Source organism: Somniosus microcephalus, chromosome 9, assembly GCF_052327205.1.
Source record: "Somniosus microcephalus isolate GS21.2 chromosome 9, FLI_Smic_1.0, whole genome shotgun sequence".
NCBI classification, from domain to species: domain Eukaryota; kingdom Metazoa; phylum Chordata; class Chondrichthyes; order Squaliformes; family Somniosidae; genus Somniosus; species Somniosus microcephalus.
The window spans coordinates 224,150,167-224,177,683 of NC_140995.1; the positions used below are offsets into that span (position 1 = coordinate 224,150,167).

General features: G+C 50.8%; 1 protein-coding gene across 5 annotated transcripts in view; it reads right to left on the bottom strand.

The window, feature by feature from the left end:
• Positions 1 to 27,517, bottom strand: part of daam2 (dishevelled associated activator of morphogenesis 2) — a 329,728-nt gene that overhangs the window by 17,538 nt on the left and 284,673 nt on the right. For 4 of the 5 annotated variants that reach the window (XM_085997939.1, XM_085997938.1, XM_085997943.1 and 1 more), the window contains one exon: positions 4,994 to 5,164. In XM_085997939.1, coding sequence (XP_085854065.1) covers positions 4,994 to 5,164 — 171 coding nt within the window. Of the gene's footprint in view, positions 1 to 3,631; positions 4,681 to 4,993; positions 5,165 to 27,517 lie in introns of those variants that run through there. The other variant, XM_085997941.1, reaches the window with a different exon arrangement.

Consider the following 27,517-nt stretch of genomic DNA (forward strand, 5'->3'; position numbering starts at 1 on the left):
TTAGATGCTTCGTGGCAGGAGCTTCCAAAGTTTTGAATCAGATGTGATGGATGAAATAATATTTGTGTGAAATGTGACCAATTGGATGGGATGGAGCTGAGCCTGACCCTGCACATTGCTCAGCGTGGATCGGAAGGCCCCACAAGTGCTCGACAATGAATTCCATTGAGCAGGATTCTATTGAAAGTTAAAATTTTACACAGCCGTGGGGGCGGGCTGTGAAATATATAGAAAAGACCGTTCAGGGAAGGCAGTGGAGGTGCAGGTAAATTCAAGAGGGAACAGGACAGATATATGGCAGAGAGAGAGATTGGGGCAGACTTTCCTCTCCAGTTCCCAGTCCTAAGAACTTGGTGGGGCACAACTGCTGAGTGCAAATTGGGGAGCGAACAGCTAACGATTTTCCACCCGTTAAAATGGCATTAACTCGTGGGCGGCTTGTCCCCAATTTTGCAATCACAGTTTCCCACACTTACATCTGGGCACCAAAGAGGAACATCTGGCCTGTGGTCCCTCAAACAGCATCACTAAAACAGACGAGCATTTATTTTACTGTTTATGGGACCTTGCTGTGGGCAAATTGGCTGCTGCATTACCTACATTACAACAGTGACTACATTTGAAAAAATGTACTTCATTGGCTGTAAAGTGCCTTGGGACGTCCTGAAGTTATGAAAGGCGCTATAGGAATGCAAGTCCATGCTTTCTACCTAAGAGTAGCTTTAAGTATGTCGTAGGACCCCCCCCCCCCCGATTTGCATGTCTTTATGAGGCTCCCGCCCACTTCCAGGTCCGGCTGAAAACGGCAGCGCAGGCGCAGAATCGGAAGCAGAGACAGGGCAGAAAGTTCAGCTCCTCGATTTTCGGAGCACCGCCGCAGATCGCGGGAAGAAGAGGGTTGTGGTAGGTAAGGACTTCCATTGTTTCGAGGTCGTAGGAATGAACGAGTTAAGAACAGGAGAAGAATTAAACACGGGGGGGGGTGGTGGGGACGGGGGTGCTGTGGGGAAGGGGACTGTGGGGAAGGTGACTGTGCAGGGTTGCATGTTGGAGCTTTGGAGGGAAGCTCGGAGGAACCGAACAAATTGAGAGAGAGGTCAAAGGTGTAGAGGTGAGAGAAGGATTGACTATCGGACGACAAGCTTTGCTCGGGAGATTGTTAGCTTTTTTTTTTGCATGGCATAAATTACCTCACAGTGTAATAAAAAAACACACACACATACACACACACACTTACACACACACACATTTACACACACACACACACACACACTTACACACACACACACACACACACACACACACTTACACACACACACACACACACACACACTTACACACACACACACACACACTTACACACACACTTACACACTTACACACACTTACACACACACACTTACATACACACACACACACACAATTCCTGCTTCTGTTCCTTTGGATATTCGCCTGGCAAATTTAAATAAGTTAATTAAATAAGTTCCCCACATCACCCACTGCTTTCTGTCAGCGACACATGGTAAAACATTTCCCTGGCATGATAGGAAAAGGGGATTTTCTCATAATTAGACTCTCATGGAATAAAAACATTTGGGGAATGCTGAAGGAGGAAAGGATTTGTCAGTGAGTTGTCAAGTTTGGTTGGAATTACAGTTAAGTATCATTAGTTTGAACCCCATTTATATATAGAATTACTGACTGCTGGGATATTACGGCTGAGAGCTACTCCAAGGAATCAGATAATAGATCACAGGAGTGAGAATACCGCAATTACTGGTTTGGGAGCACCAAGGATTTTCAACTATGCATCCCTTCACCTCTCCTAAATTATTTCTTCTAATAGTTAAGGGAACGGGATTTCTTTCCCGATTTTCCCCTGTACCAAAGCAGTATTGTCCTGTTTGGAGCAGTTCAATATCATGAGGGTCGTAGGTGGAATTTCAGGACGCCTGCCTTTAGCTGGATTGATACATCAGGTAGAAGATGGGTCTTGATTTCAAAACGGTGAGGATGTAGGGAGAATGAAGAGCATGTGGGTCAGCACATTTGAAGCCGAAGAGAAAGCCGAAAAGAGGGGTATGGGAAGAAAGCAGGGACAGGGTACTGAATTTGGATGATCAGCCATGATCGCATTGAATGGCGGAGCAGGCTCGAGGGGCCGAATGGCCTACTCCTGCTCCCATCGTCTATGAAACAGGACAGGAAGGTTCAAGTGGAGCAATGACCATAATAATTGAAAGAAAGAACTTGCATTTACATGGCACCATTCACAATCTCAGGACATCCTAAAGCGCTTCACAGCCAATGAAGTACTTTTTAAGTGTGGTCACTTGTTGCAATGTAGGAAACGCTGCAGCCAATTTGTGCACAGCAAGGTCCCACAAGCGGCAATGAGATAATGACCAGATCATCTGTTTTTTTTTTAATGATGTTGAGTGAAGGATAAATATTGGCCAGGCCGAGTGAAACAGAAGAAGACACGATGGGTTGCAACAATGAGAGAGGTTGGATGCTGCAAGTGAGAGTAAGGTCACCTATCAGATAACAAGCTTTGTGAGGGACATTATTGTACTCTTCACCACCGCCACCACCACCACCCCCCCACCCCCTCCAAGTCATGAAGTACTTCACAGTGTACTAAAAAAAGTTCACAGTTCCTGCTTCTTGGATTAAAATTTGTGTGACCCATCTTGCACGGAAACACAAGATTACTAAATAAAGGCCTAAACCACTTGTAGTTCAGCTTGGCTCAGTCAGTAGCACGCTTACGTCTGAATCAGAGGTAATTCTGATTACAACTATTACAAGGATAGACAGCTATTTCTTCATCCAAGTCATTAATAGATATAGAGTATAGTGAAAATTTGAGGCCCAAGACCAGATCCCTGGGAAACATCACATCCTGCCAATCAGAGTACATACCCTTTATCCGCACTCGCTGTCTCCTATCTCCCAACCAATTACCAACCTATGTCTCCAGGTTACCTCCAATTCCGTGAACTTTCATTTTTGCCAATAATCTCTTGTGTGGAACGTCATCACTCCCCTGTCCACCATGTTAGTGACTTCCTCAAAATAAATCAACTAGATTCGTCAGACCAATTGCACACAGCAAGGTCCCACAAACAGCAGTGAGATAACTGACCAGATAACCTGTTTAGTAAGGTAGGTTGAAGGATAAACATTGGCCAGGACACTGGGGCGAACGCCCCCTGTTCTTCTTCGAATGCTGCCATGGGATCGTTTGTGTACACCTGAGAGGAGTGGCCTGTGAGGGACACTCTTCACAGGGTTCAGGTCAGCAGACAGCTAAGATGCAGAGGTGTTACATCTGCTGCTTGGACACCTGCGGCAATCGTGCAGCAGTAGGGCTGACACAGCCCATGACTGTACCGGCCAGCTTCAGACTCAAAACCCGGCTCCACGTCCGTTCAGACATGTTGTAATCCTAACCTACGGGGATGGTGTCGTTGGGTTTCACCCTCCTTATAGCCACCTCATGCAACACCACTTCCACTGCAATAGTCATTACACGAGAGGTCGAGTGGTAGGCAGCTCCATTACTTATCTGGCAACTCATGCCAAGTTTCCTTTACCTTCCATTTCCCCACCAACCACCACCCCCCTTCCCATCCCTTCCTAGATCTCTCCCCTTTCAGCCTGGGTGAGCGCTGCCAATAGGTTGAATTGCCTTCTGAGTCTTTCCTAAGGTTGGAAACTAAGCAAAAGTAGGAATAGACTGGATGTTAGATGGTTCTACATTTCCCAAGAGAGTAGTGAGCCTCTGGAATACATTGCCAGCTGGTGTGGTGGGTGTAGGTTCTCTGTATGCTTCTAAGAGGGAGCGGGACCAGTTCATGGTCGCATCGTACAGAAGGTCTATGTGATCTCCTGGAGTGGTATCAACGGCCTGAGGGGGGTCGGAGAGAATTTTTTTTCCTTTATTGGCCCTGGGGTTTTTTTTCTGGTATTTTTGCCTCTTCCAGGAGATCACATGGCTGCGGGAGTGTGTGTGTGTTTGTGTGTGTGAGAGGGCGGGGATGGGTTTCGGGAGTGTCTAGTCACCCAGGCATTATGAGTGTGGGGCAGGCTTGGACCAGCTGCCTGTGATTTCTGTTTGTTAGTAGGTAAAGGTTTTTTGTCCCCCTATTCCCTTCAATTGTCTGCATCTCTTTTAATTTCACCTGCACCGCAGGAGTGGGCCTTTGGCGTAGCGGTAGCATCCCCGCCGCTGGGCCGGAAGGCATAGGGTTTCGAACTCCGCTCCAGACAGTCCCGGCAAATGGAGTCGGAGCTCCGGCTCTAAATTCTGGGTTGACATCCAGCGGGATACTTGCGTCCGTGGGTGTGGGTGGCCCCCCCCCCCCCGTATGGGTTGTGGGAGCCCGTAAAACCCTCCTGCCATAGGACTAACCACCCTAATGGCTGGTACGAAGATGGTTACGGTCACGAAAGGAGCGTTAATCGCGGCCAGAAATCCTTCCACCACTTCATACAGTTCCCCAAAGGGAACAGTGTGAAGACACGTACGACGACGACCTGCACCGCAATTTTCCTCTCTCACCACTTGTAGTGCATGCCCTGCATACATCCGAATCTGCTCCTGGTGGTATACTTAACTACGGTGAGCAGGATTTTGTTATACTGTATCTGTTACTCTGTATGTTCACTTGCTGTCTGTGAAATTAAACAGATTAGTGATTCATATGGTAATGAATTGAACGTAAAAATTTGCCTGCAAACCGCTCACTTCTATTTCCTTCAGGCGCGCATAATGCCTGCTTTGAATCAGTGGGGTGTACTAGTGTCAGACGCACAACACAGAATGGAGCGCTACACTTCAACCCTGGCTTGAAGTTGGGCCCTTGGATTATTTGGCAAACAACAAAAGGTTTCCTACACACCTCCTCCCACGAAGGCTGCCTGCACCTTTTAAAGGAGTGGAGTTATACCAACGCTCGCCATGACTCTCCCACAGTGCCTTCCTTACCATGGTTTCCATGCGAGCCCTGCGCTCCTCTTCCTCTTTCTTCCTCCTCATGTTCTCAAGGTCCTGTTTAGCTTCAGAAAACGATTGCAGGAATGTATCAAATATGCCAAAGAATTCATCTGGCTGCATGTTTGCTTCTTCTTCACTGAAGTGCTTCAGCATCTTGGAGTACTATCAAAGGAAAGGGCAGAGCACAGGGCTTTAAGTGGGAGTTTCCAATTAGCTTAAACAAATGGAAGCAAAATATCCAGAAGCATCAGCAACTTGCATTTATATTGCGCCTTTTAACCTCCCGAGGCGCTTGACAGAGGCATAATCAGACAAAACAAATGGATGCCCAACCAAATAAGGAGACATTAGGAGAGGTGACCAAAAGCTTGGTCAAAGAGGTGAGTTTTAAGGAGGGTGTTAAAGGAGGAGAGGGAGGTGAGGAGGAGAGGGAGGTGGCGAGGTGAGGAGGAGGAGAGGGAGGTGACGAGGCGGAGAGGGAGGTGGCGAGGAGAGGGAGGTAGCGAGGAGGAGAGGGAGGTGACGAGGCGGAGGGAGGAGAGGGAGGTGGCGAAGAGGAGCGGGAGGTGGCGAGGCGGAGGGGGAGGTGGCGAGGAGAGGGAGGTGGCGAGGAGGAGAGGGAGGTGGCGAGGAGGAGAGGGAGGTGGCGAAGAGGAGCGGGAGGTGGCGCGGAGAGGGAGGTGGTGAGGCAGAGGGAGGTGGCGAGGAGGAGAGGGAGGTGGCGAAGAGGAGCGGGAGGTGGTGAGGCGGAGGGAGGTGGCGAGGAGGAGAGGGAGGTGGCGAAGAGGAGCGGGAGGTGGCGAGGCGGAGGGGGAGGTGGCGAAGAGGAGGGAGGTGGCGAGGAGAGGGAGGTGGCGAGGAGGAGTGGGAGGAGGAGAGGGAGGTGGCGAGGAGGAGGGAGGTGGCGAGGAGGAGGGAGGTGGCGAGGAGGAGGGGGAGGTGGCGAAGAGGAGGGAGGTGGTGAGGAGAGGGAGGTGGCGAGGCGGAGAGGGAGGTGGCGAGGAGGAGAGGGAGGTGGCGAGGCGGAGAGGGAGGTGGCGAGGCGGATAGGGAGGTGGCGAGGAGGAGAGGGAGGTGGCGAGGAGGAGCGGGAGGTGGCGAGGAGGAGAGGGAGGTGGCGAGGAGGAGAGGGAGCTGGCGAGGAGGAGGGAGGTGGCGAGGAGGAGGGAGGTGGCAAGGAGGAGAGGAAGGTGGCGAGGCGGAGGGAGGTGGCGAGGAGGAGAGGGAGGTGACGAGGAGAGGGAGGTGACGAGGAGGAGTGGGAGGTGGCGAGGCGGAGAGGGAGGTGGCGAAGAGGAGAGGGAGGTGGCGAAGAGGAGCGGGAGGTGGCGAAAAGGAGCGGGAGGTGGCGAGGAGGAGGGGGAGGTGGCGAGGAGGAGGGGGAGGTGGCGAGGAGGAGAGGGAGGTGGCGAAGAGGAGCGGGAGGTGGCGAAGAGGAGCGGGAGGTGGCGAAGAGGAGCGGGAGGTGGCGAGGAGGAGCGGGAGGTGGCGAGGAGAAGCGGGAGGTGGCGAGGAGAGGGAGGTGGCGAGGAGGAGAGGGAGTTGGCGAGGAGGAGAGGGAGGTGGCGAAGAGGAGCGGGAGGTGGCGAAGAGGAGCGGGAGATGGCGAGGAGAGGGAGGTGGCGAGGAGGAGAGGGAGGTGGCAAGGAGGAGAGGGAGGTGGCAAGGAGGAGTGGGAGGTGGCGAAGAGGAGCGGGAGGTGGCGAGGAGAGGGAGGTGGCGAGGAGGAGAGGGAGGTGGCGAGGAGGAGGGGGAGGTGGCGAAGAGGAGGGGGAGGTGGCGAAGAGGAGGGAGGTGGCGAGGAGCGGGAGGTGGCGAGGAGGAGCGGGAGGTGGCGAGGAAGAGCGGGAGGTGGCGAGGAAGAGCGGGAGGTGGCGAGGAGGAGCGGGAGGTGGCGAGGCGGAGAGGGAGGTGGCGAGGAGGAGGGGGAGGTGGCGAGGCGGAGGTGGTGAGGAGAGGGAGGCGGAGAGGGAGTTGGAGAGGCAGAGAGGGAGCTGGCGAGGCGGAACGGGAGGTGGCGAGGAGGAGAGGGAGGTGGCGAGGAGGAGAGGGAGGTGGCGAGGAGGAGAGGGAGGTGGCGAGACGGAGAGGGAGCTGGCGAGACGGAGCGGGAGGTGGCGAGGAGGAGAGGGAGGTGGCGAGACGGAGAGGGAGCTGGCGAGGCGGAGCAGGAGGTGGCGAGGAGGAGAGGGATGTGGCGAGGAGGAGAGGGAGGTGGCGAGGAGGAGAGGGAGGTGGCGAGGTGGAGCGGGAGGTGGCGAGGCGGAGAGGGTGGTGGCGAGGTGGAGAGGGAGGTGGCGAGACGGAGAGGGAGCTGGCGAGGTGGAGTGGGAGGTGGCGAGGAGGAGAGGGAGGTGGCGAGGAGGAGAGGGAGGTGGCGAGGAGGAGAGGGAGGTGGCGAGGAGGAGAGGGAGGTGGCGAGGTGGAGCGGGAGGTGGCGAGGCGGAGAGGGTGGTGGCGAGGTGGAGAGGGAGGTGGCGAGACGGAGAGGGAGGTGGCGAGGAGGAGAGGGAGGTGGCGAGGAGGAGAGGGAGGTGGCGAGGAGGAGAGGGAGGTGGCGAGGAGGAGAGAGAGGTGGCGAGGAGGAGCGGGAGGTGGCGAGGCGGAGAGGGAGGTGGCGAGGCGGAGCGGGAGGTGGCGAGGCGGAGCAGGAGGTGGCGAGGAGAAGCGGGAGGTGGCGAGGAGAGGGAGGTGGCGAGGAGGAGAGGGAGGTGGCGAGGAGGAGAGGGAGGTGGCGAAGAGGAGCGGGAGGTGGCGAAGAGGAGCGGGAGATGGCGAGGAGAGGGAGGTGGCGAGGAGGAGAGGGAGGTGGCAAGGAGGAGAGGGAGGTGGCAAGGAGGAGTGGGAGGTGGCGAAGAGGAGCGGGAGGTGGCGAGGAGAGGGAGGTGGCGAGGAGGAGAGGGAGGTGGCGAGGAGGAGGGGGAGGTGGCGAAGAGGAGGGGGAGGTGGCGAAGAGGAGGGAGGTGGCGAGGAGCGGGAGGTGGCGAGGAGGAGCGGGAGGTGGCGAGGAAGAGCGGGAGGTGGCGAGGAAGAGCGGGAGGTGGCGAGGAAGAGCGGGAGGTGGCGAGGAGGAGCGGGAGGTGGCGAGGAGGAGCGGGAGGTGGCGAGGAGGAGCGGGAGGAGGTGGCGAGGAGGAGCGGGAGGTGGCGAGGAGGAGCGGGAGGTGGCGAGGAGGAGCGGGAGGTGGCGAGGTGGAGAGGGAGTTGGCGAGGAGGAGGGGGAGGTGGCGAGGCGGAGGTGGTGAGGAGAGGGAGGCGGAGAGGGAGTTGGAGAGGCAGAGAGGGAGGTGGCAAGGAGGAGAGGGAGGTGGCGAGGAGGAGAGGGAGGTGGCGAGACAGAGAGGGAGCTGGCGAGGCGGAGCGGGAGGTGGCGAGGAGGAGAGGGAGGTGGCGAGGAGGAGAGGGAGGGGGCGAGGAGGAGAGGGAGGTGGCGAGACGGAGAGGGAGCTGGCGAGACGGAGCGGGAGGTGGCGAGGAGGAGAGGGAGGTGGCGAGACAGAGAGGGAGCTGGTGAGGCGGAGCGGGAGGTGGCGAGGAGGAGAGGGATGTGGCGAGGAGGAGAGGGAGGTGGCGAGGAGGAGAGGGAGGTGGCGAGGTGGAGTGGGAGGTGGCGAGGCGGAGAGGGTGGTGGCGAGGTGGAGAGGGAGGTGGCGAGACGGAGAGGGAGCTGGCGAGGTGGAGCGGGAGGTGGCGAGGAGGAGAGGGAGGTGGCGAGGAGGAGAGGGAGGTGGCGAGGAGGAGAGGGAGGTGGCGAGGAGGAGAGGGACGTGGCGAGGAGGAGAGGGAGGTGGCGAGGAGGAGAGGGAGGTGGCGAGGTGGAGCGGGAGGTGGCGAGGCGGAGAGGGTGGTGGCGAGGTGGAGAGGGAGGTGGCGAGACGGAGAGGGAGCTGGCGAGGTGGAGTGGGAGGTGGCGAGGAGGAGAGGGAGGTGGCGAGGAGGAGAGGGAGGTGGCGAGGAGGAGAGAGAGGTGGCGAGGAGGAGCGGGAGGTGGCGAGGCGGAGAGGGAGGTGGCGAGGCGGAGCGGGAGGTGGCGAGGCGGAGCGGGAGGTGGCGAGGTGGAGCGGGAGGTGGCGAGGCGGAGCGGGAGGTGGCGAGGTGGAGAAGGAGGTGGCAAGACGGAGAGGGAGGTGGCGAAGCGGAGAAGGAGGTGGCGAGGAAGAGGGAGGTGGCAAGGAGGAGAGGAAGGTGGCAAGGAGGAGCGGGAGGTGGCGAGGCGGAGCAGGAGGTGGCGAGGCGGAGAGGGAGGTGGCGAGGCGGAGAGGGAGGTGGCGAGGAGGAGCGGGAGGTGGCGAGATTGAGAGGGAGGTGGTGAGGAGGAGCGGGAGGTGGCGAGGAGGAGAGGGAGGTGGCGAGGCAGAGAGGGAGGTGGCGAGGAGGAGAGGGTGGTGGCGAGGCAGAGAGGGTGGTGGCGAGGCAGAGAGGGAGGTGGCGAGGAGGAGCGGGAGGTGGCGAGGAGGAGAGGGAGGTGGCGAGGCGGAGAGGGAGGTGGCGAGGAGGAGCGGGAGGTGGCGAGGAGGAGGGAGGTGGCGAGGCGGAGAGGTTTGGGGAAGTAATTCTAGAGCGTGGGGTCTAGACGGCAGAAGGCATGGGTGCCAATAGTGGGATGTAGCGGGGAGACACGCATACATACAATAAAACACTGCAATAAAACACTTCCATGCTGTACTGAAAAGGGAATGTATTGGTTAGAGGTTACGTGCCAAAGTCCAGCTCCTTGACTTTCAATGATCAAGCAAACAAACAAATCTCAGCACAGAGGCAGCCCATTTTGGCCCATTATGCCAGTGCCACGGCTAGCTCGACACTGGAGCTACCGACTCCAATCCCATTTTCTTGCTCCCTTTAATATTTCAGTTCTTTGATTCTAACTGCTGTTACACTTTGTGGTTGGCTCAACTTCAATAGACATTGGAGGTAATGCAATCCACATTCTAATAACCCCTTTTCATATAAAAATAGATTAAAGTTTAACTTCTCCCTTTATTTTTCTAGTACTAATCCTAGATTAATGTCCCTTTGTCGCTGATTAACCAACCAGTGGAAATAATCTTTCATTCTACACCCTCTCAAACACTTTTATCGTTTTGAGCGTTTGAAGTCCTTTACCTTAAAAACATTAGCTTACAGCAATGATATTTTCTTCAGTGTCAAACCTTGTGCCAGACACTGAAGATTTATCAAGCAACTCCCTTGCACTGTTCCGTATTGCCATTTGGTGAGCAACTTTATGCCGATTTTTCCAAATGTTTCCCCCCTTTCTCTCCCGTCCCTTTCTGAAGCAAGGGAAATAGCAGGTCCCTCCCACCTGAGTGGCCATTCATCTCGTGTCGTCACGGGATGTCAGCCTTGGCTCAGTGGCAGCACTCTCGCCTCTGAGTCAGAAGGCTGTGGGTTTAAGGCCCACTCCAGAATCTTGAATGCAAAATCCAGGCTGGCACTCCAGTGTGGCACTGAGGGAGTACTGCCCTGTTGGAGGTGCCGTCTTTTTGGACGAGATGTTAAACCGTCTGCCCTTTCAGATGGATGTAAAAGATCCCATGGCACTATTCTGAAGAAGAGCAGGGGAGTTAGTCCCGGTGTCCTGGCCAATGTTTATTCCTCAAGCAACGTCACTAAAAGAAGAACAGATTATCTGGTGCACAAATTGACTGCCGCGTTTCCGACATTACACCAGTGACTACACTTCAAAAAGTACTTCATTGGCTGTAAAGCGCTTGGGGACGTCCTCAGGCCGTGAAAGGCGCTGTAGAAATACAAGTCCTTCTTTCTTTCTTGTGTGAACAAGCACAGTGTCTATGCTCACACACGAAGAGGTGACTGGCAGCTGTGGCACTGAACCTCAACACGACTTGTACAGCACGAGAGAGAATCACGTGACAACTGGAAGTAAGAATTTTAAAAACAGATACATAATCACTTTTTGCACGAGATTTTTTTTCATTATTTCTAGACATAAAAAGTGCTGCGGCATTATTTATGGAGATGAGGCAGTTCTCCTGATCATTTACTTAATTTACTGTTTGTGGGACCTTACTATGAGCAAACAGTGCCTACACTTCAAAGAGCAATTCATTGGATGTGAAGCTCTGAGGTCAGGATAAGGTACTGTACAAATGCAAGTTCTTTCTTTCTGCAATCAAGCACAAATGCAAAATATTCAATCGCCCCCCATATCTGCACTATTCAACTCCAGCTTCCTGGACTCCACAAAAAAATCCTTTCCTTGTCCTGGATACCAACATCATCCGGGCCGTAGTGTCCTGTGGAGAATATCTTTACCTATTATACCCTCTTTATAATCCCGTTCAATCAACTCTACCTGACATGAGGGTGGTGGAAGCAGATTCAATAGTAACTTTCAAAAGGGAATTGGATATATACTTGAAGGGCTGTGGCGAAAGAGTGGGGGAGTGGGACTAGTTGGATAGCGCTACCAAAGAGCCAGCACAGGCACGATGGGCCAAATGGCCTCCTTCTGTGCTGTATCATTCTATGATTGACCTGTACTTACCCTCAACCCCATTCAATAATCTATCTGTATTTACCCTCATAAACTTCAATCCCATTCCTAACCAATATTCATCATGCTCAAATTCTTGCAGTTGTTAAACACAGCGGGCTCGAATTTCCAAGCCCCGTGGAGGCGGGTTTGGAGGCGGGAGTGGGGGGAAAATTGCAGAATCGGGGGGCACGAACCCTTCTCGCCCAAACCCGCCTCCATGCCCGTTTCCCAGGAGGCGGGTACCCGACCTGTGCTGGGAGCCGCCTCCCCGAGGCGGGAAGGGGATTAGTGCCAATTAACTGCCCGTTAACAGGTAGTTAACAGGCAGTTTTTGGCCTAATCCCTATTTTTAGCCCTGAAGTGTGGGTTTACCGACGGCTCCAAACCACGCCAAGTTAGCGAGGCGGACCGTCGGGCTGAAGGGCTTGGAGGGTTCGAGATGTCCGGTGTTCAGGTGAGTGATGGGTGCATGAGTGCAGAGATAAGTGTGTTTGGTGTGTCTAAAGTGTTTAAATAAGTTTTACTTACCTTTACTTACTAATGCAGGTTTCCTTCCTTCAGGTCTCGGGAGTCCCTCATCTCACCGGCACAGAAAGCAGAATGGCCGCGAGCTGTCAAAAGTTGCAGCATTCTGCTTTCTGTTCTGGAGAGATTTCTAACTGAGTCTGTGGAGAAGGACTCAAGTTAGAAGTCAGATTGTCAGTGTTTGACAGTTTCACAGAGCTGTCAAATGCTGATATTTCATCTGTCAAAATCTCTTGACAGATGAAATGTCAATCCCTGACGTCACCTGTAACCGGGTGTCCCTTAATTGGCCTGCTGAGCCCGCTGGGTGGTCTCAACAAGACCAATCAAGGGAAAATCGCGTGGGTTGGCCACAAATTGGTGGAGGCGGGACTACAACCCAAAAAGTGGGAGTCCCGCCTCCATCACGTCCCCATTGACAAAATCCAGCCCAATGCCTGGAGTTTCCACTCGATTGCGCTGGTTTTTTCAGCGTAACTCACCGGAATCGGGGTAACCGGTGTAAAACTTTGCAGAATTTTAAGCGCAGATTGCGTTCACTGCAACTTCAGTTTCCGCGATCTTTTTGCGCCAGTTTTAAAAGCATGGTGCTGGAAGCCGGCCCCGCCCACAACACTGGCCATGCCCCCCCCCCCCCCCCCACAAGGTGAATTCATCACCATTGGGAGTTTCCGCTACTTGCACTCGTTTACAGGCCTTCAGGGAGGCTTTAAAAATTAAGTTGGTCCTTTTGGGCGTAAGGACACCAAAAGGTACGTCTTTAAAGCATTTAAGTGTCATTTTTGTTTCAATTTACTGAGAAACTGACTAATATACCCCAATATAAAAAAAGACTTGCATTTATATAACGCCTTTCACGACCACTGGACGTCTCAAAGCACGTTACAGCCAATGAAGTACAGTCACTGTTGTAATGTGGGAAACGCGGAAGCCAATTTTGCACACAGCAAGCTCCCACAAACAGCAATGTGATAATGACCAGATAATCCGTTTTTGTTATGTTGATTGAAGGATAAATATTGGCCAGGACACCGGGGATAACTCCCCTGCTCTTCTTCGAAATAGTGCCATGGGATCGTTTACGTCCACCTGAGAGAGCAGACGGGGCCTCGGTTTAACGTCTCATCCGAAAGACGGTACCTCCGACAGTGCAGCTCTCCCTCAGTACTGCACTGGAGTGTCAGCCTAGCTTTATGTGCTCAAGTCCCTGGAGTGGGAACTTGAAACCCACAATCTTCTGACTCAGAGGCGAGTGTGCTAACAATTGAGCCACAGCTAACTAGAAAAGAGTTTTATATATTTTTTATAAGTGAATTTCAGTAATTTAAAATCAGGTTACTCACAGTTGGTGGATTGACACGGATTTAAAATGCTTATTTGTTTGTGATGAACCTACTTTCAGCTGTTTTAACCAAACATCGGCAAGTTACCACTTTCAAATAGATGAAGGTACATTTTTTAAAAAGCAAAATGTTGTTTAAAAAAAAAATTTACATTTGAAAATGCTGACCGGCTGCGCTGGTTCATGGCAGATCGTGCATTCGGCGATATGCAAAGAGTTTGAGCAAAAACGTTGTGGGGGGGGGTGGTGAGAGGAGAAAAACTTTTCAAAATGGGCTCAATTGGGCACAATTTGCGCCGGAATCGCCGATTGCGCCCAAAGCGGAAACTCTGCTCCAGTGACTGTGCTCCCGATTTTCCTGTACATTAAAGTGAACAGGATGAAAATCATAGGCTGGTGAGCGCACCAGTGGAAAGTCCAGGCCAGCGTTACTTAATTCAGTTGCGATTAGCTGTCTCTTTCCGAACAATTTCTACAGCACCAGCAAAACAGACCGAGTGGTTATTAGCGGGACATTGTCATATGGAATTTCAGTCGTAGTAAGTCAAGAATTCCTTTCAACAATGCTGCTTTAAAGTCAACCCAGTGTTTCTTTCTTAGTAAATGGGAAAAAACACTATATACAGCCAACTGGCATCACTTCACAGAGGCCTTTGATGATTATAAAATTGTGACCTTATGTAATAATCACCCCCCCCCCCCCACCGCCACCACCATTCTCAGTAGTAGCAAGTGACAGCTCAGCAAAGGTCAAAAGTGCAAGGAGGCAAGCTTCAGTGAAACTGCTAATCACAACACTGTGTCTGTAGACTGATCCCTGGGATGAGAGGGTTGTCCTATGAGGGGCGATTGAGTAGATTGGGCCTATACTCTCTGGAGTTTAGAAGAATGAGAGGTGGTCTCATTGAAACATACAAGATTCTGAGGGGGATTGACAGGGTAGATGCTGAGAGGTTGTTTCCCCTGGCTGGAGAGAGTCTAGAACTCAGGGGCATAGTCTCAGGATAAGCGGAAGGCCGTTTAAGACTGAGAGGAGGAGGAATTTCTTCGCTCAAGAGGGTTGTGAATCTTTGGAATTCTCTGTCCCAGAGGGCTTGGATGCTCAGTCGTTAAGTATATTCAAGGCTGAGATAGATAGATTTTTGGACTCTAGAGGAATAAATGGGGATAGGACAAGAAGGTGGAGTTGAGGTCGAAGATCAGCCATGATCTTATTGAATGGCGGAGCAGGCTCGAGCGGCCGCGTGGCCTACTCCTCCTCCTAATTCTTATGTTCTTATCTTATGTTCTTATGAACCCACATCTTTCTTTAGTTTTTCTCCCATCTCCCCTCATGCCTTCTCCGAGCTGATCTTGTCCAGGAGATCCACCACCTGATCTCGACTGTATTTCCACTAAACTGCTGACATCCCCAACTTCCCTTCCTGGCCCCCATACTAGCTGACATTGTATACGGTTCCCTCTCCTTCCCTTTCTAAACCACTCTCCTCAAAAAACCTACCCTTGACCCCCTCTGTCCTTACAAAATATCGCTCCATAACCAACCGCCTTTTTCTCTCTAAAGTCCTGGAACATGTTGTCGTCTCCCAAATCCATGCCCATTCATTCCTGCAACTCTCTGTTTGCATCTCTCCAATCAGGTTTCTGCCTCTGTCCACGGAAACAGCTCTAGTCAAAGTCATAAATGACTGTGACTGTGGTAAACTATCCCTCCTCATCCTTCTCGACCTGTCTGCGGTCTTTGACAGAGTTGACCACACCATCCTCCTCCAACCCCTCTCCTCGTACAGCTGGGTGGGACTGCCCTCGCCGGTTCCACTCTTAGCTATCCAATTGTAGTCAGAAAACTTCCTGCAATGGCTTATCTTCCCACCCCAAACCATTAACTCTGAAGTCCCCTAAGGATCTATTCTTGGCTCCTTCCTATTCCTCATCTACTTGTTGCTCCTCGGCAACATCATCCGATGGCATGACGTCAGGTTCTACATATACGCTGACGACACCCAGCTGTTCCTTACCACCAGCTCTATTGACCCCTCCACTGCCTCTGTATTATCAGCCTGCTTGTCCAACATCCAGTACTGGATGAGCCGCAATGTCCTCAAATTTAACCTTGGGAAGATGAGGCAATTGTCTTTGGACCCCGCCACAAACACCAATTCCTCGGCGCCAATTCCATCCTCCTCTCTGGCCACTGTCTTTTTCCAAACATGGCATCATATTTCACGCCAAGCTGAGCTTCCAACTCCATACCCTCTCTATCACAAGATCGCCTACTTTCATCTCTGTAACATCGTCTGTCTCTGGTCCTGCCTCAGCCCATCTGCTGCTGAAACCCTCATTCACACTTTAGTCACCTCCAGACTCAACTATTCCAATTCTCTCCCAGCCGGCCTCCCACCTTGCACCCTCCATAATCGTCAGCTCATCCAAAACTCTGCTACCCGTATCCTAACCTGCCCAAAGTCCCACTCACCTATCATCCCTGTGCTCGCTGACCTACATTGACTCCCGGTCCACCAACATCTCAAATATAAAATTCTCATCCTTCTGTTCAAATCCCTTCATCACCTCACCCCTCCCCTATCTCTGTAACCTTCTTCAGCCCTACAACCTTCCGAGAACTCTGTGTTCTTCCAACTCTGGCCTCTTCTGCATCCCTGAATGACTTTGCTCCACCATTGGCAGCCGTGCCTTCATCTGTTTAGGCTCTAAGCTCTGGAATTCAGTTTTTAAACCTCTCTGGCTCCCTACCTCTCTCCTCCTTTAAGACCCTCCTTAAAGCCTACGGGGGAGAAATTCAGTATAGCCCCATTTGGGGCGCTAACTTCACCGGGGTGCTAAAAGTAGCGCCCCGGAAAAATTAGCACCCCCGCGCCGGAAATTGGTCGGTTGCACCCCAAAGGGAAGCAGGGCGCTACTGGAGGCACCCCGCCTCCCTCTTGGGGCACTGCTAGTGAATATCGCGGCGCTACGTGCCGCAGCGCCACACACTGTGGCACGTCGCGCTGCGGTATTGCAGGCCTTCCTCCCCTTCTTAAAGGGGAGGGGCCTTGTGCAGCATGATCTGGGGCCCAGCTGGGCCCCCGGGGATCGGGAGTGCAGGCAAAAGAACCCGGCACCCAAGACAAGTGCCAGGCTCTTGGAGCGCAGCCGGCGCTCCACGGAGGGGGTTCCGGAGGCCAGGGACGGGAGCGCAGGCAGGTGCTGGCAGGCGGCCAACAACAAAAATGGCCGCCCAGCACCTCACCTTTAATTTGCGCCTCCCTGGCCGCAGGTACGCCACCCTGATCCTGTCGGACATAGCGTCTGGCAGTAAATCAGGGGGCGCTCCTGAAGATCGCGGCCGGGGCGTGAGCAGGGCACTGTGCACACCGATGACGTCATCGCCAGCGGCGCAGCGCTAGCAGTTAGCGCCACCACTAACCTCCCGCTGAATTTTGCGGGAGGAGTGGGCAGTGCCGCGCCCGGGCGCTAGTTCGTTTGCGCCCCACTTAGCGCCCTCTTGAGGCGCTAACGGGTGGCGCAACCAACTGAATTTTTCCCCCTACCTCTTTTAAGAAATGTTTAGTCACCAGCTCCCAATATCTCCTTCTTTGGCTCCATCAATTTTATGTCTGATAACGCTTCTGTCATGCACCATGGGACTTTCTATTTATGTTAAAGGCACCGTATAAATGCAAGTTGTTGTGTCCTTACCAGCAACCGAGCTCACTCAAATTTCATCACCCTTTACTTTTATAAAAGTAATCACTTGCTATGATAAGTGGCACAGTATGTTAAAGAATCAAAGCACGAAGGTTCTGAATGGTACAATGCGGGTTCAATTCATTCGCCACTGAGTTCCCTATCTTGCCCACATTGCTTTGTACAGAAATGGAGTTGGACTCCTGGGAGGGGTTGACACCTGATAGGTGTTTCTATTCTTAGGCTTTCTGGAGCCATGTTGATTTGATTTGTTTGGTTTGGTTTTTTTTGCGCTCTCCTTTGGTCTCTTCGGGGCATAAACATTTTGCAGGCAATTGGACAGTGGTCAACCTGTTTCCAGGCCTCAACCAATGCTGCCCTGAGGATGGACACTTGGGAGTTGTACAAATAAAGGGGTCTTGGAGGGAAAGGATGTCTCCCTCCATCCGGTTTTTCCCTCACTCCCTTCGGGGAGCAACTGGTTTTTCCTCTTGGTGCCTATCCTTAGAGAGGTGGTTAAGATCAAGGGTGGAGAAGCATGCCAAGATGTGCCATGCAGTGTTACAGAAGTTGCACCTCCTGCGAGAAAAACCACCGTATTTCAACAGCTCCTTTAGGCAGCTTTCAACAGAGGTCATCATTAGCATTGACTCTGCTCACAAACTGTAGCATTTCCACGAGCCCACTGAACGATGAGGTTAAGCGTCAGTTTGGCTCGGTGGTTGCACTCTTGCCTCTGAGTTATACGGTTCTGAGTTCAAGCCCCCATTTCAGGATTTAAGCACAGCATCTAGGATCACACTACAGTGCAGTACTAAGTGCGTGCTACATTGTTGGAGGTGCCACCTTTTTGACGAGACTCTACCAGCGCTCACTTAGTCTACCGGTTAACAGTTTTGTAAATACTCCCTGATCTCCAAAGCCCCACTATGGAGCTGAGCACAGAACTTAAAAGACTTCAGTGCAGTACTGAGAGAATGCTGCACTGTCAAAGGTGTTGGTTTTTGGATGAAACATTAGACTGAAGGCCCCATCAGTTGGATGTAAAAGATCTTATGGCACTATTCTAAGAAAAGCGAGGAATTCTCTCTCTTTGTCCGAGCCAGCATTTATCCCTCAACCAATATCACCAAAACAAATGATCTGGTTATTTACCTGATTTGGTGTTTGTGGATCCTAGCTCTCTGTGCATTGTGTGCGCTGTGAATTCCTTTTAGCCATGTAACTACTTCAAGAGCGGTTCAACCATTTTCAGATTCTTCGACTAGACAACCAAGGACTAAAACAGTTGAGCTGGTGTAAGTTCATTGCCTACACAAAGCAATGTAGAAAACCAACCCAAGGTGCTTCACAGAGGCGTGAGGACAGCAGATGCAACAGTGACCACACTTCAAAAGTAATTAAGTAGATGTTGAAGTTCTGGGGAACATTCTGAAGATGTTATAAGTGCTATATAAACGCAAGTTCTTTCCTTCACTGTGCCCTGTCTGTCAACAGGCTGGGTTCAAGCATAGAATTCCACAGTTAATATTGCCCAGTGTCACAGCGGCAAACCGATCTTATCTGAAAGGCTTCTCAGCCTACACTATTGCTGCTCCACCTTCAGACCCATATTTTCTCGCTGATTTATTTCTGGCGGTACCACCACAATGTGGCTACGATTAGCTGAGGTCATCACTCTCTCTCTCTGTGCATTGTCCCCAACCAGGAGGAATTCCTTTCAGCCATGTAACTACTTCAAGAGCGGTTCAGCAATTTTCAGATTCTTCAACTGCACAACCAAGAGCCGAAATAGTTGAGTATACCTCAGCAGATGACTAAAGGAAAAAAAAAAACAAGCTTTCTATTTATAACACAGTCTGGTGTGGGAACGGTGCGGATTTTTAAGACTGATTCATATATAACTCCACAGCTGTGACGTCATTATGACCTTTCACCTCTGAGAACTGGGTTTCAATGCAGCACAGACAGATGGGATGAAAAGTCTCCATTGTCTGCAGCCTGAATGTGTCCCGCATGGAACGAGTTCAGGGCAGTTCTAACCCAGTTTCTAGTGGGCACAGAATCACGTCACAAACTTGCCCACAAATTGGCGCTCACAATGGGGGCTTGGCTGGAAAAGTTCATACAACTGCAGTAAGGGTGGGGGGTCCTCTTGGTGTGGAGACTGCTGTTACCTAGGAACAGGAGTAGGCTATTCAGTCCCCAGAGCCTGTTCCATCATGGTTGATCTGTATCTTAACCTCCATCTAACCGCCTTGCTTCCGTATTCCTTAATACCCTTGTCTAAAAAAAATCTATCAATCTCAGTTTTGAAATTTTCAATTGACCACCAGTCTCAACCACTTTTTGGGGGGAGAGAGTTCCAGGTTTCCACTACCCTTTGTGTGAAGAAGTGCTTCCTCACATCACCCCTGAACAGCCTAGCTCTAATTTTAAGGTGATGCCCCCTTGTTCAGGACTCCCCCGCCAGAGGAAATAGTTCCTCTCTATCTACCCTCTCAACTCCTTTAATCATCTTAAACACCTTCCCATACTCTTCTGCACAATGTTAGCTTTCCTAACGGTTTAATGGATAAATGCTCTTCCCTGATGTGGCACCATCCTACATCCTACAGATTTGGCCCCCTAGTCTGGGCTGAGTTAGTGGATCTCAACTGGTGCAGTAGCAGAGCTATAGTTAGTCTCACCGCCCTGGTGAGAACTAGGGTGAACTAGCCAGCATTCCCTCACCCGATGGCTACTCGGTGACTCCTGCCGCAAAGTGCGCCGGCCGGCCGGCCGAGGACACGGCTCAGACTCAGCTGTGATGCCCATCACAAATAGCCCTCTGAAGTGGGCTAGCGAGCCGCTCAGTCGTATCAAACTCAGGGGCAGCTAGGTGATGGGCAATGATTGTCGGCCTTGCCAGCGGCACCCACGTCCCTGGAGTGAATAACATTTTTTTTTTAAATAAGCCTGCCAATAATCACGGTCTAGGACTCAACGCTGAAGAATGGCCGGCTGGGCGAGGTGCCAGGGAGCACGCGGGGCGCCCGCGGTTCCTCACTCGAGCAAGAGGCAGTGCCGTTGGAACAGGAGGGCAGAGAGCTGCAAAGAGAAACGCATGGCCACTTTAGAACCCAAAACAATGTCCCAAGGCCGATTGGTGTCCTCTCAATCAATCTAATCATGCTCTTTGAACCAGCTATTCCTTCCTCGGCATTAACCTAATTTCCCGTGTACTGCAGAGACACACAAACTTTACAACAATTTGTAGGTAAATAGTGCCAAAAGCAAACTTTCACACGTGCTTTCAGAATCTACAAACACTCAAACTAAAGAAAAGTTCTCTCGCTTGTAACAAGACCAACAACAACTTGCATTTATATAGCGCCTTTAACATAGCAAAACATCCCAAGGCGCTTCACAGGAGCGTTATCAACAAAATTTGACACCGAGCCACATAAGGAGATATTGAGACAGGTGACCAAAAGCTTGGTCAAAGAGGTAGGTTTGAAGGAGCATCTTAAAGGAGGAAAGAGAGGTAGCGAGGCGAAGAGGTTTAAGGAAGGGATTCCAGAGCTTAGGGCCGAGGCAACAGAAGGCACGGCCGCCGATAGTGGAGCGAAGAAAAGCGGCGATGCACAAGAGGCCAGAATTGAAGGAGCGCATTTTTACATTGGTTTCCCGATCACTAGTTTTGCTCACTGCAGGTTTACAGCAAACTAACTGTCACAACTAATGTGCTGAGGCTGCCCAGATTCAGTCTCCCACTGTGCTGAAGGCTGTACCAAAATCAATTATCATACACTGTGCTGCGAGTGTGCATTGACCTGTTTTTCCATTCTGACAGTAAGTACTTGCCTGGCATTTTATGGAACAGAGGCCCTAACAGACAGGGTAGCAGCAGCAGCCTACTGGTTATGGTGCTCGCCCTGAAAATCCCACCATGGCAACTTGTGAAATAAGTCCAGCAATTTGTGGGCTGGCAGCAGAAAATGACCATGAAATCTATCAGGTGGGAAGAACAACAATTTTACTAATGTCCTTCATAGAAAGGATGGTCTGGCCTATATGTCACTCTTAATGCCTTTTGGGCAACTAGGGATGGGCAATAAAAACAGCAGTTGACACCATTTCTAAGGGATTTCTGCTGATCTTCTGCCAAAGTTACCGAGGGAGATTAGGAGAACCCCCATGGAAATTCTGTGATTCTGCTTACCCTGAGCATCTTCTTTCCCTACACTCCAGCCTTCATAGCTCTGTTTTGCAAGCCAAGGCTCCCAGCATAGAGTCTCACTCAATATGAGTGCAGGTCAAAGAATCAGGCATGGAGATTATGATGACCAGCAAATCATGAGCAGACCAACTAAGCATAGGAACAGGAGCAGGCCTTTCAGCCCCTCGAGCCTGTTTCGCCAATCAATTAGATCACAGTTGATCTTTATCGTAACTCTATCTACCTGCCTTGGTTCCACAACTCTTAATACCCTTTCCTAACAAAAATCTAGCCATCTCAGTTGTGAAATTTTCAATTGACCCCCAGCTTCAACATCTATCTGGGGAAAAAGAAATGAAGGTTTAAAATTTTTCCTCAGCTGGTTTTTTCTCTTGTCGGACTCCCTTCTCAGCCGTGGCTTAGTTGGTTTCACTCTTGCCTCCAAGTCGGAAGGTTGTGGGTTCAAGTCCCACTCCAGAAACTTCAGCACAAAATCTAGGCCGACACTCCAGGGCAAATACTGAGGGAGTGCTGCACTGTCGGAGGTGCCGTCTTTCTCAGAAGATGTTAAACTGAGGTCCCGTCTGGCCTCTCAGATGGGCGTAAAAGATCCCATGGCATTATTTGAAGAAGAGCAGGGGAGTTCTCCTCTGGCCAATATTCATGCCCAACCAACATCAATAAAACAGATCACCCGGTCATATATCTCACTGCTGTTTGTGTGAGCTTGCTGTGCGCAAATTGGCTGCTGTGTTTCCCTACATTACAACAGTGACTACACTTCAAAAAGTATTTCATTGGCTGTAAAGCGCTTTGGGACGCCCTGAAGTCGTGACAGACACTATGGGCTCGATTTTTACTGAGCCGTGGAGTCGGGCTTGGAGGCGTGCGGGGGGGGTTAAAATCCCGAAATCAGGGGTCCCGACCCCTTCCCGCACCCAAACTCGCCTCCATGCCAGTTTCAGAGGAGGCGGGTACCCACCCCGCACTGGGACCCGCCTACCCGAGGCGGGAAGGGATTAGTGCCAATTAACAGGTAGTTAACAGGCAGTTTTTAGCCTAATCCCTATTTTGAGGGGTGTCGTGTGGGATTCCCGACGGCTCCAAACCACGCCAGGTTAGAGGAGTCGGGCCGTCGGGTTGAAGGACTTGGAGGGGTCGAGATGTCGGTGTTCAGGTGAGTGATGCGTGCATAAGTGCAAAGGTAAGTGTGTTTGGTGTGTCTAAAGTGATTAAATAAGTCTTACATACCTTTTCTTACCTTTTCAGCCTTCCTTCCTTTAGGTTCCGGGAGTCCCTCATCTCACCGGCACAGAAAGCAGAATGGCTGCGAACTGTCAAAAGTGACAGCCTGCAGCTTTCTGTGCAGGAGAGATTTCTAACTGAGTCTGTGGAGAAGGACTCATGTTAGAAGTAAGACTGTCAGTGTTTGACAGCTTCAAACAGCCGTGAAACGCTGACATTTCATCTGTCAAAACCTCTTGACAGATGAAATTTCAGTCTGTGACATCACCTGTTGCCGGGTGGCCCTTAATTGGCCTGCTGAGCCCGCTGGGCGAGCTCAACAAGGTCAATCAAGTTAAAATCACGTGGGTTGGCCGCATCTCGATGGAGGTGTGACTACAACCCTGAAAGTTGTAGTCCCGCCTCCAACCCGACTCCTGAGTTAAATTCCCCCCCTATATAAACGCAAGTTCTTTCTTTTGCCTGCCCTCCATTTTGGTGGTGGGAGCAAGTGCGGAGAAATTAGATTATCATTGATTGAAAAATTACTTTAAAAGCCTTTTTTTGGCCAGTCATCAGCTCCGTCTTGGAAAACTGATGTGGTTGCATCACAGAGCTTGAGTTATGTATTTCCTAGTTGACAGACTGTTGCTATTGGAATCACAGCAGTGGGGATTCAATCAGCATTGCCAGTGCGAGTGGGACCACTCCTTTACATAGAAAAATTCTTGTGTTCCATATTTCTGGATCCTTCTACAACTAAACTATGAACAATGGTAAACAAACAAGAAAGATGTGGGCCAAGAGCACAGAGAGAAAGCCACTTAAAAGTTCATTCTGACTAGGCCGATGTAACCTCATCTTCAGTTTAATTAATCATCACAACACCCAGTCTTCGCAGAGCTGCCAAACTGCAGATTGCAGGCACTCAAGCCATGTCTCCCAGCTAGCTCCATCGTTAGAAAGTGACCTTTGTTAGTTGTGGCTCAGTTGGTAGCACTGAGTCCAAAGGTTGTGGGTTCAAGTCCTACTCCAGAGACTTGAGCACAAAAATCTAGGCTGACACTCCAGTGCAGTGCTGAGGGGGCAGCCGCAGTGTCGGAGGTACCAGCTTTTGGATGAGACGTTAAACCGAGGCTCCGCCTGCTTTCTTAGGTGGAAGTAAAAGATCCCATGGCACTATTTGAAGAGAGGGGAGTTCTCCCTTGTGTCCTGGCCAATATTTATCCCTCAACCAACATCAAGAATAGATTATCTGATCATTACCTCCATGGTGTTTGTGGGAGCTTGCTGTGCGCAAATTGGCGGGCACGTTTCGTGCTTTACAACCGTGACTGCACTTCAAAAGTACGTCACCGGCTGTAAAGCGCTTTGGGGTTGTGAAAGGCACTACAGAAATGTACGTTCTTTCTTTTGCAGACTGTTATTCAGAAATCATTTCAAGCAACACTGTTTAGCATGCTAGGATTATAAAATGCTTGCTTTCTGACATGTGTCTTTAATTAGTGTCCTGAACCTCTTTACGGCTTGGCTATTTTGACTTTTTTCAAACAGGAAATCTTGAGTTGTCACTTCAGCATACGCAAGTGCCAAAACTATAATATAATCGCCTATCCCCAGAAGGGGCAGTATGCAAGGCAAAAAAATATTTGTGGTGCGTGTTATTTTCTCACACGGCGCTTGCCATTCCTTTTCTTCTCCTATTTGTTTTCTTCTCCTCTCTGCCCAATTATGCCTCCTCTGCCGAAGGCAATTTGTTGCCGGGTGACGGCTCCACAGTTTCTAGGTTACCTCCGGTGTCAGCAGTTATTTTTCCCCGTGGGAGGCCTCACGGTGGAGTCCGATCCCACCCTCACACAACGCTCACCCCCTTGAGTACTTCCATCAGGGTGTGTTTGGGGGGGGGGGGGGGGGGGCGGGGTTGGTGGATTAGTGATCAAGAGAAAGAAAGAATTTGCATTTATACAGTGCCTTTTGCAACCTCATGACGTCCCAAAGCACTTTACAGCCAATCAAGTACTTTTTTGAAGCGTAGTCACTGCTGTAATGCAGGAAACGCGGCGGCCAATTTGCGCACAGCAAGCTCCCACAAACAGCAATTAAATAAAAAGATAATGACCAGATAATCTGGGTTTTCTTTATGTTGGTTGAAGGATAAATATTGGCCAGGACACTGGAGAGAACTCCCCTGCTCTTCTTTGAAAACTTTCACGTCCACCTGAGATGGCAAACAGGGCCTCAGTTTAACGTCTCCTCTGACAGTGCAGCACCTCCCGCAGCGCAGCACTCCGACACAGAGGGAACTGTAGCTGATTTGTCCCATCCTAGGGACACTGAGGCTAACTGCCGCAGTCTCACCCCCGCCCTGGCGGAGATTGGCTGACTGAGCTTAGACTAAGGATTCCTGTGTACAGCTCAACCTCTCACTGGAGTTTTGCCCAGATTGAAGGGATGAAAGTTTCCTCCTGCTGGTTATTTCTGAGCTCAGACATGAAATAAGCTTGTGCAGTCTCCGTCCTGGTCTACTCAGATTTTAACACTACCGATAACTTAGCACAGATTACAGTATCAGTCAACGGGTTAGAGTTTCGGAGTGTAAGGGGTGAGATGGCTTTTTTTTGTATTCATTCATGGGATGTGGGCCTCGCTCAATTATTGCTCATCCCTAATTGCCCTTGAGAAGGTGGTGGTGAGCCGCCTTTTTGAACCACTGCAGTCCGTGTGGTGAAGGTACTCCCACAGAGCTGTTAGGGAGGGAGTTCCAGGATTTTGACCCAGAGGCGATAAGGGTCTGAAGGGTCTTCCATTGATGGTGAAGTGGGAGAGGGGGAACACACAGTAGACCAGCGTTGGGGGAACGGAGTCTATGAGGAGGCATGTAGGACTGGAGGAGGTACAGAAATGGGAGTGGGTGGGGGGGGGGGGGCAGGGGGGGGAATTTGTACATGAGGAGAAGGATTTTTAAGTCAATATCTTGAAGGGTGGGATGCCAGTGGAGGTCAGCAAGGACAGGGGTGATAGGTAAGCAAGTTTCTGTGTGGGTTAGGATGTGGCTGATGGAATTCTGATAGAGTTAGAGCTTGTGTAGGGTGGAAAGGGTCGTAAAAATGAAGGCTGGCAGTGACAAAGATATTAATCAAGAGAAAACTGGGGAGGAGTGGCTGAGGAAGGAATAGCACTGAGATTACACAGCAAGAGGCCATTATGGAGCATAATGTTACATGATAAGGGAATAGTTTTAAATTTCCCAAAGCAAAATCAAGGAAATTTGGAGTCGTGTACATATTATAATGAGGTTTTCCTTTGTACTAAAGTTTAAAGCCTGCAGGTTTTCCCCCGTGGAGAATGCATTCTTTCATTCTGAGACTCACTGCTTGTTTCCACTGTACACGGCACACAGGCTTTCCAATCCTCACAGGTCTCTTTGGGCGATGAAGTGATTGATCATAACTTAAAAGACACCTCTGAGATTTCACAAGCGTGTGTACAATGTGAAAAGAGCAACAGCAACAAAGGAATGAATGAGGCTATCATCTTGCAAGGACTCAGATTACTTTTTGTTAAATCTATCACCTGGGCCCAGTTAATTTTAAGTTAAACTTGCAAGACAGCAGTCTGTACATGGGTCCTAGACAAAACATAAAGGGCCAACTGGTAAACTGAGGTTTTACCTTTAGTAGTTCAGGCCCATCTCTCATCCTTTTGTTCCATTTTTTCATCTTTCCTCCTCCAGCCCTACGGCACCTCCTCCCACAAACTCTCTGTTCCTCTCACTCCTATCTCTTCTGAATCTCGCGTCCCCTTCACCCTACCGCATTGGCAACTCTGCCTTCAGCCGTCTAGGTCCCATTTTCTGGAGTTTCCACCCAGAATCTCTCTGCCTCTCTGTCTCTTTTTAAGGCTCTCCTTTAAGCCCACCTCTTTGACCAAGCTTTTGGTTAACCCTTCTTTGGCATCTATTTTCCTTGCCTCGGTGAAGCGCCTTGGAATGTTTCCTACGTTAAAGGCGCAAAACCAATGCTGCTGGCCCCTTTCCTCCTCTCGTCAAAGGGCTCACATCCTGGGCTATTTCGGCAGCTGCGAGCTGCCATCTGGTACCTTACTCCATTGGCCATTCTTTATGCGTGAACCGAGACAGTGAATGTCAACATGCTATATGGGGGAGGTGGGGTACAGCTGAGCCCTGCCTCCTGCCCTCACCTGATTTCCACACACAAGCATTTTCCACTTGGAATTACTTGCTAACAGTCATAAGCAAGAACCCCTAGCTGATATGTTCTCCTCCCTAAACCAGGGACACTATTGCAGCAGCCCCACTGCTGCCCACCACAGCCCAGGGATGGAACCAGGGGTTTTTCTGGTTTGTACAACCCAGTAAAACTCCTGGTAGTGTCTGTTCCCTCCAGTGCACTGGGGGAGCTTTGTCTCTTTAACATAAATCTTCCTTTCTCTTTATTTACTCTACCTAATCGGGTTGGGTGGAGATAAAAAAATAATAAAGGGAAAAAGTCTCTGGTGGGCAGGGTCTACAGGCCCCCGAACAGTAGCACTACTGTTGGACAGAGTATAAATCAACAAATAATGGAGGCCTGTAAAAAAGGTATGGTAATAATCATGGGTGATTTTAGTCTCGATATTGATTGGACAAATCAAATTGGCCATGGTAGCCTTAAGGAGGAGTTCATAGAGTGCATCCGGGATGGTTTCCCAGAACAGTATGTAATGGAACCAACCAGGGAGCAGGCTATCTTGGATCTGGTACTATGTAATGAGACAGAATTAGTAAAAGATCCTCTAGGAAAGAGTGATCATAGCATGGTTGCATTTCAAATTCAGTTGGAGGGTGAGAAAGTTGTATCTCAAACCAGTGTCCTGATCTTAAACAAAGGCAATTACAGTGGCATGAGGGCAGAAGTGGCTAAAGTGGGCAGAAAAATAAATTAAAGGGTAAGACAGTTGAAATGCATTGGCGAACATTTAAGGAGATATTTCATAAGTCTCAACAAAAATATATTCCAGTGAGAAAGAAAGATTT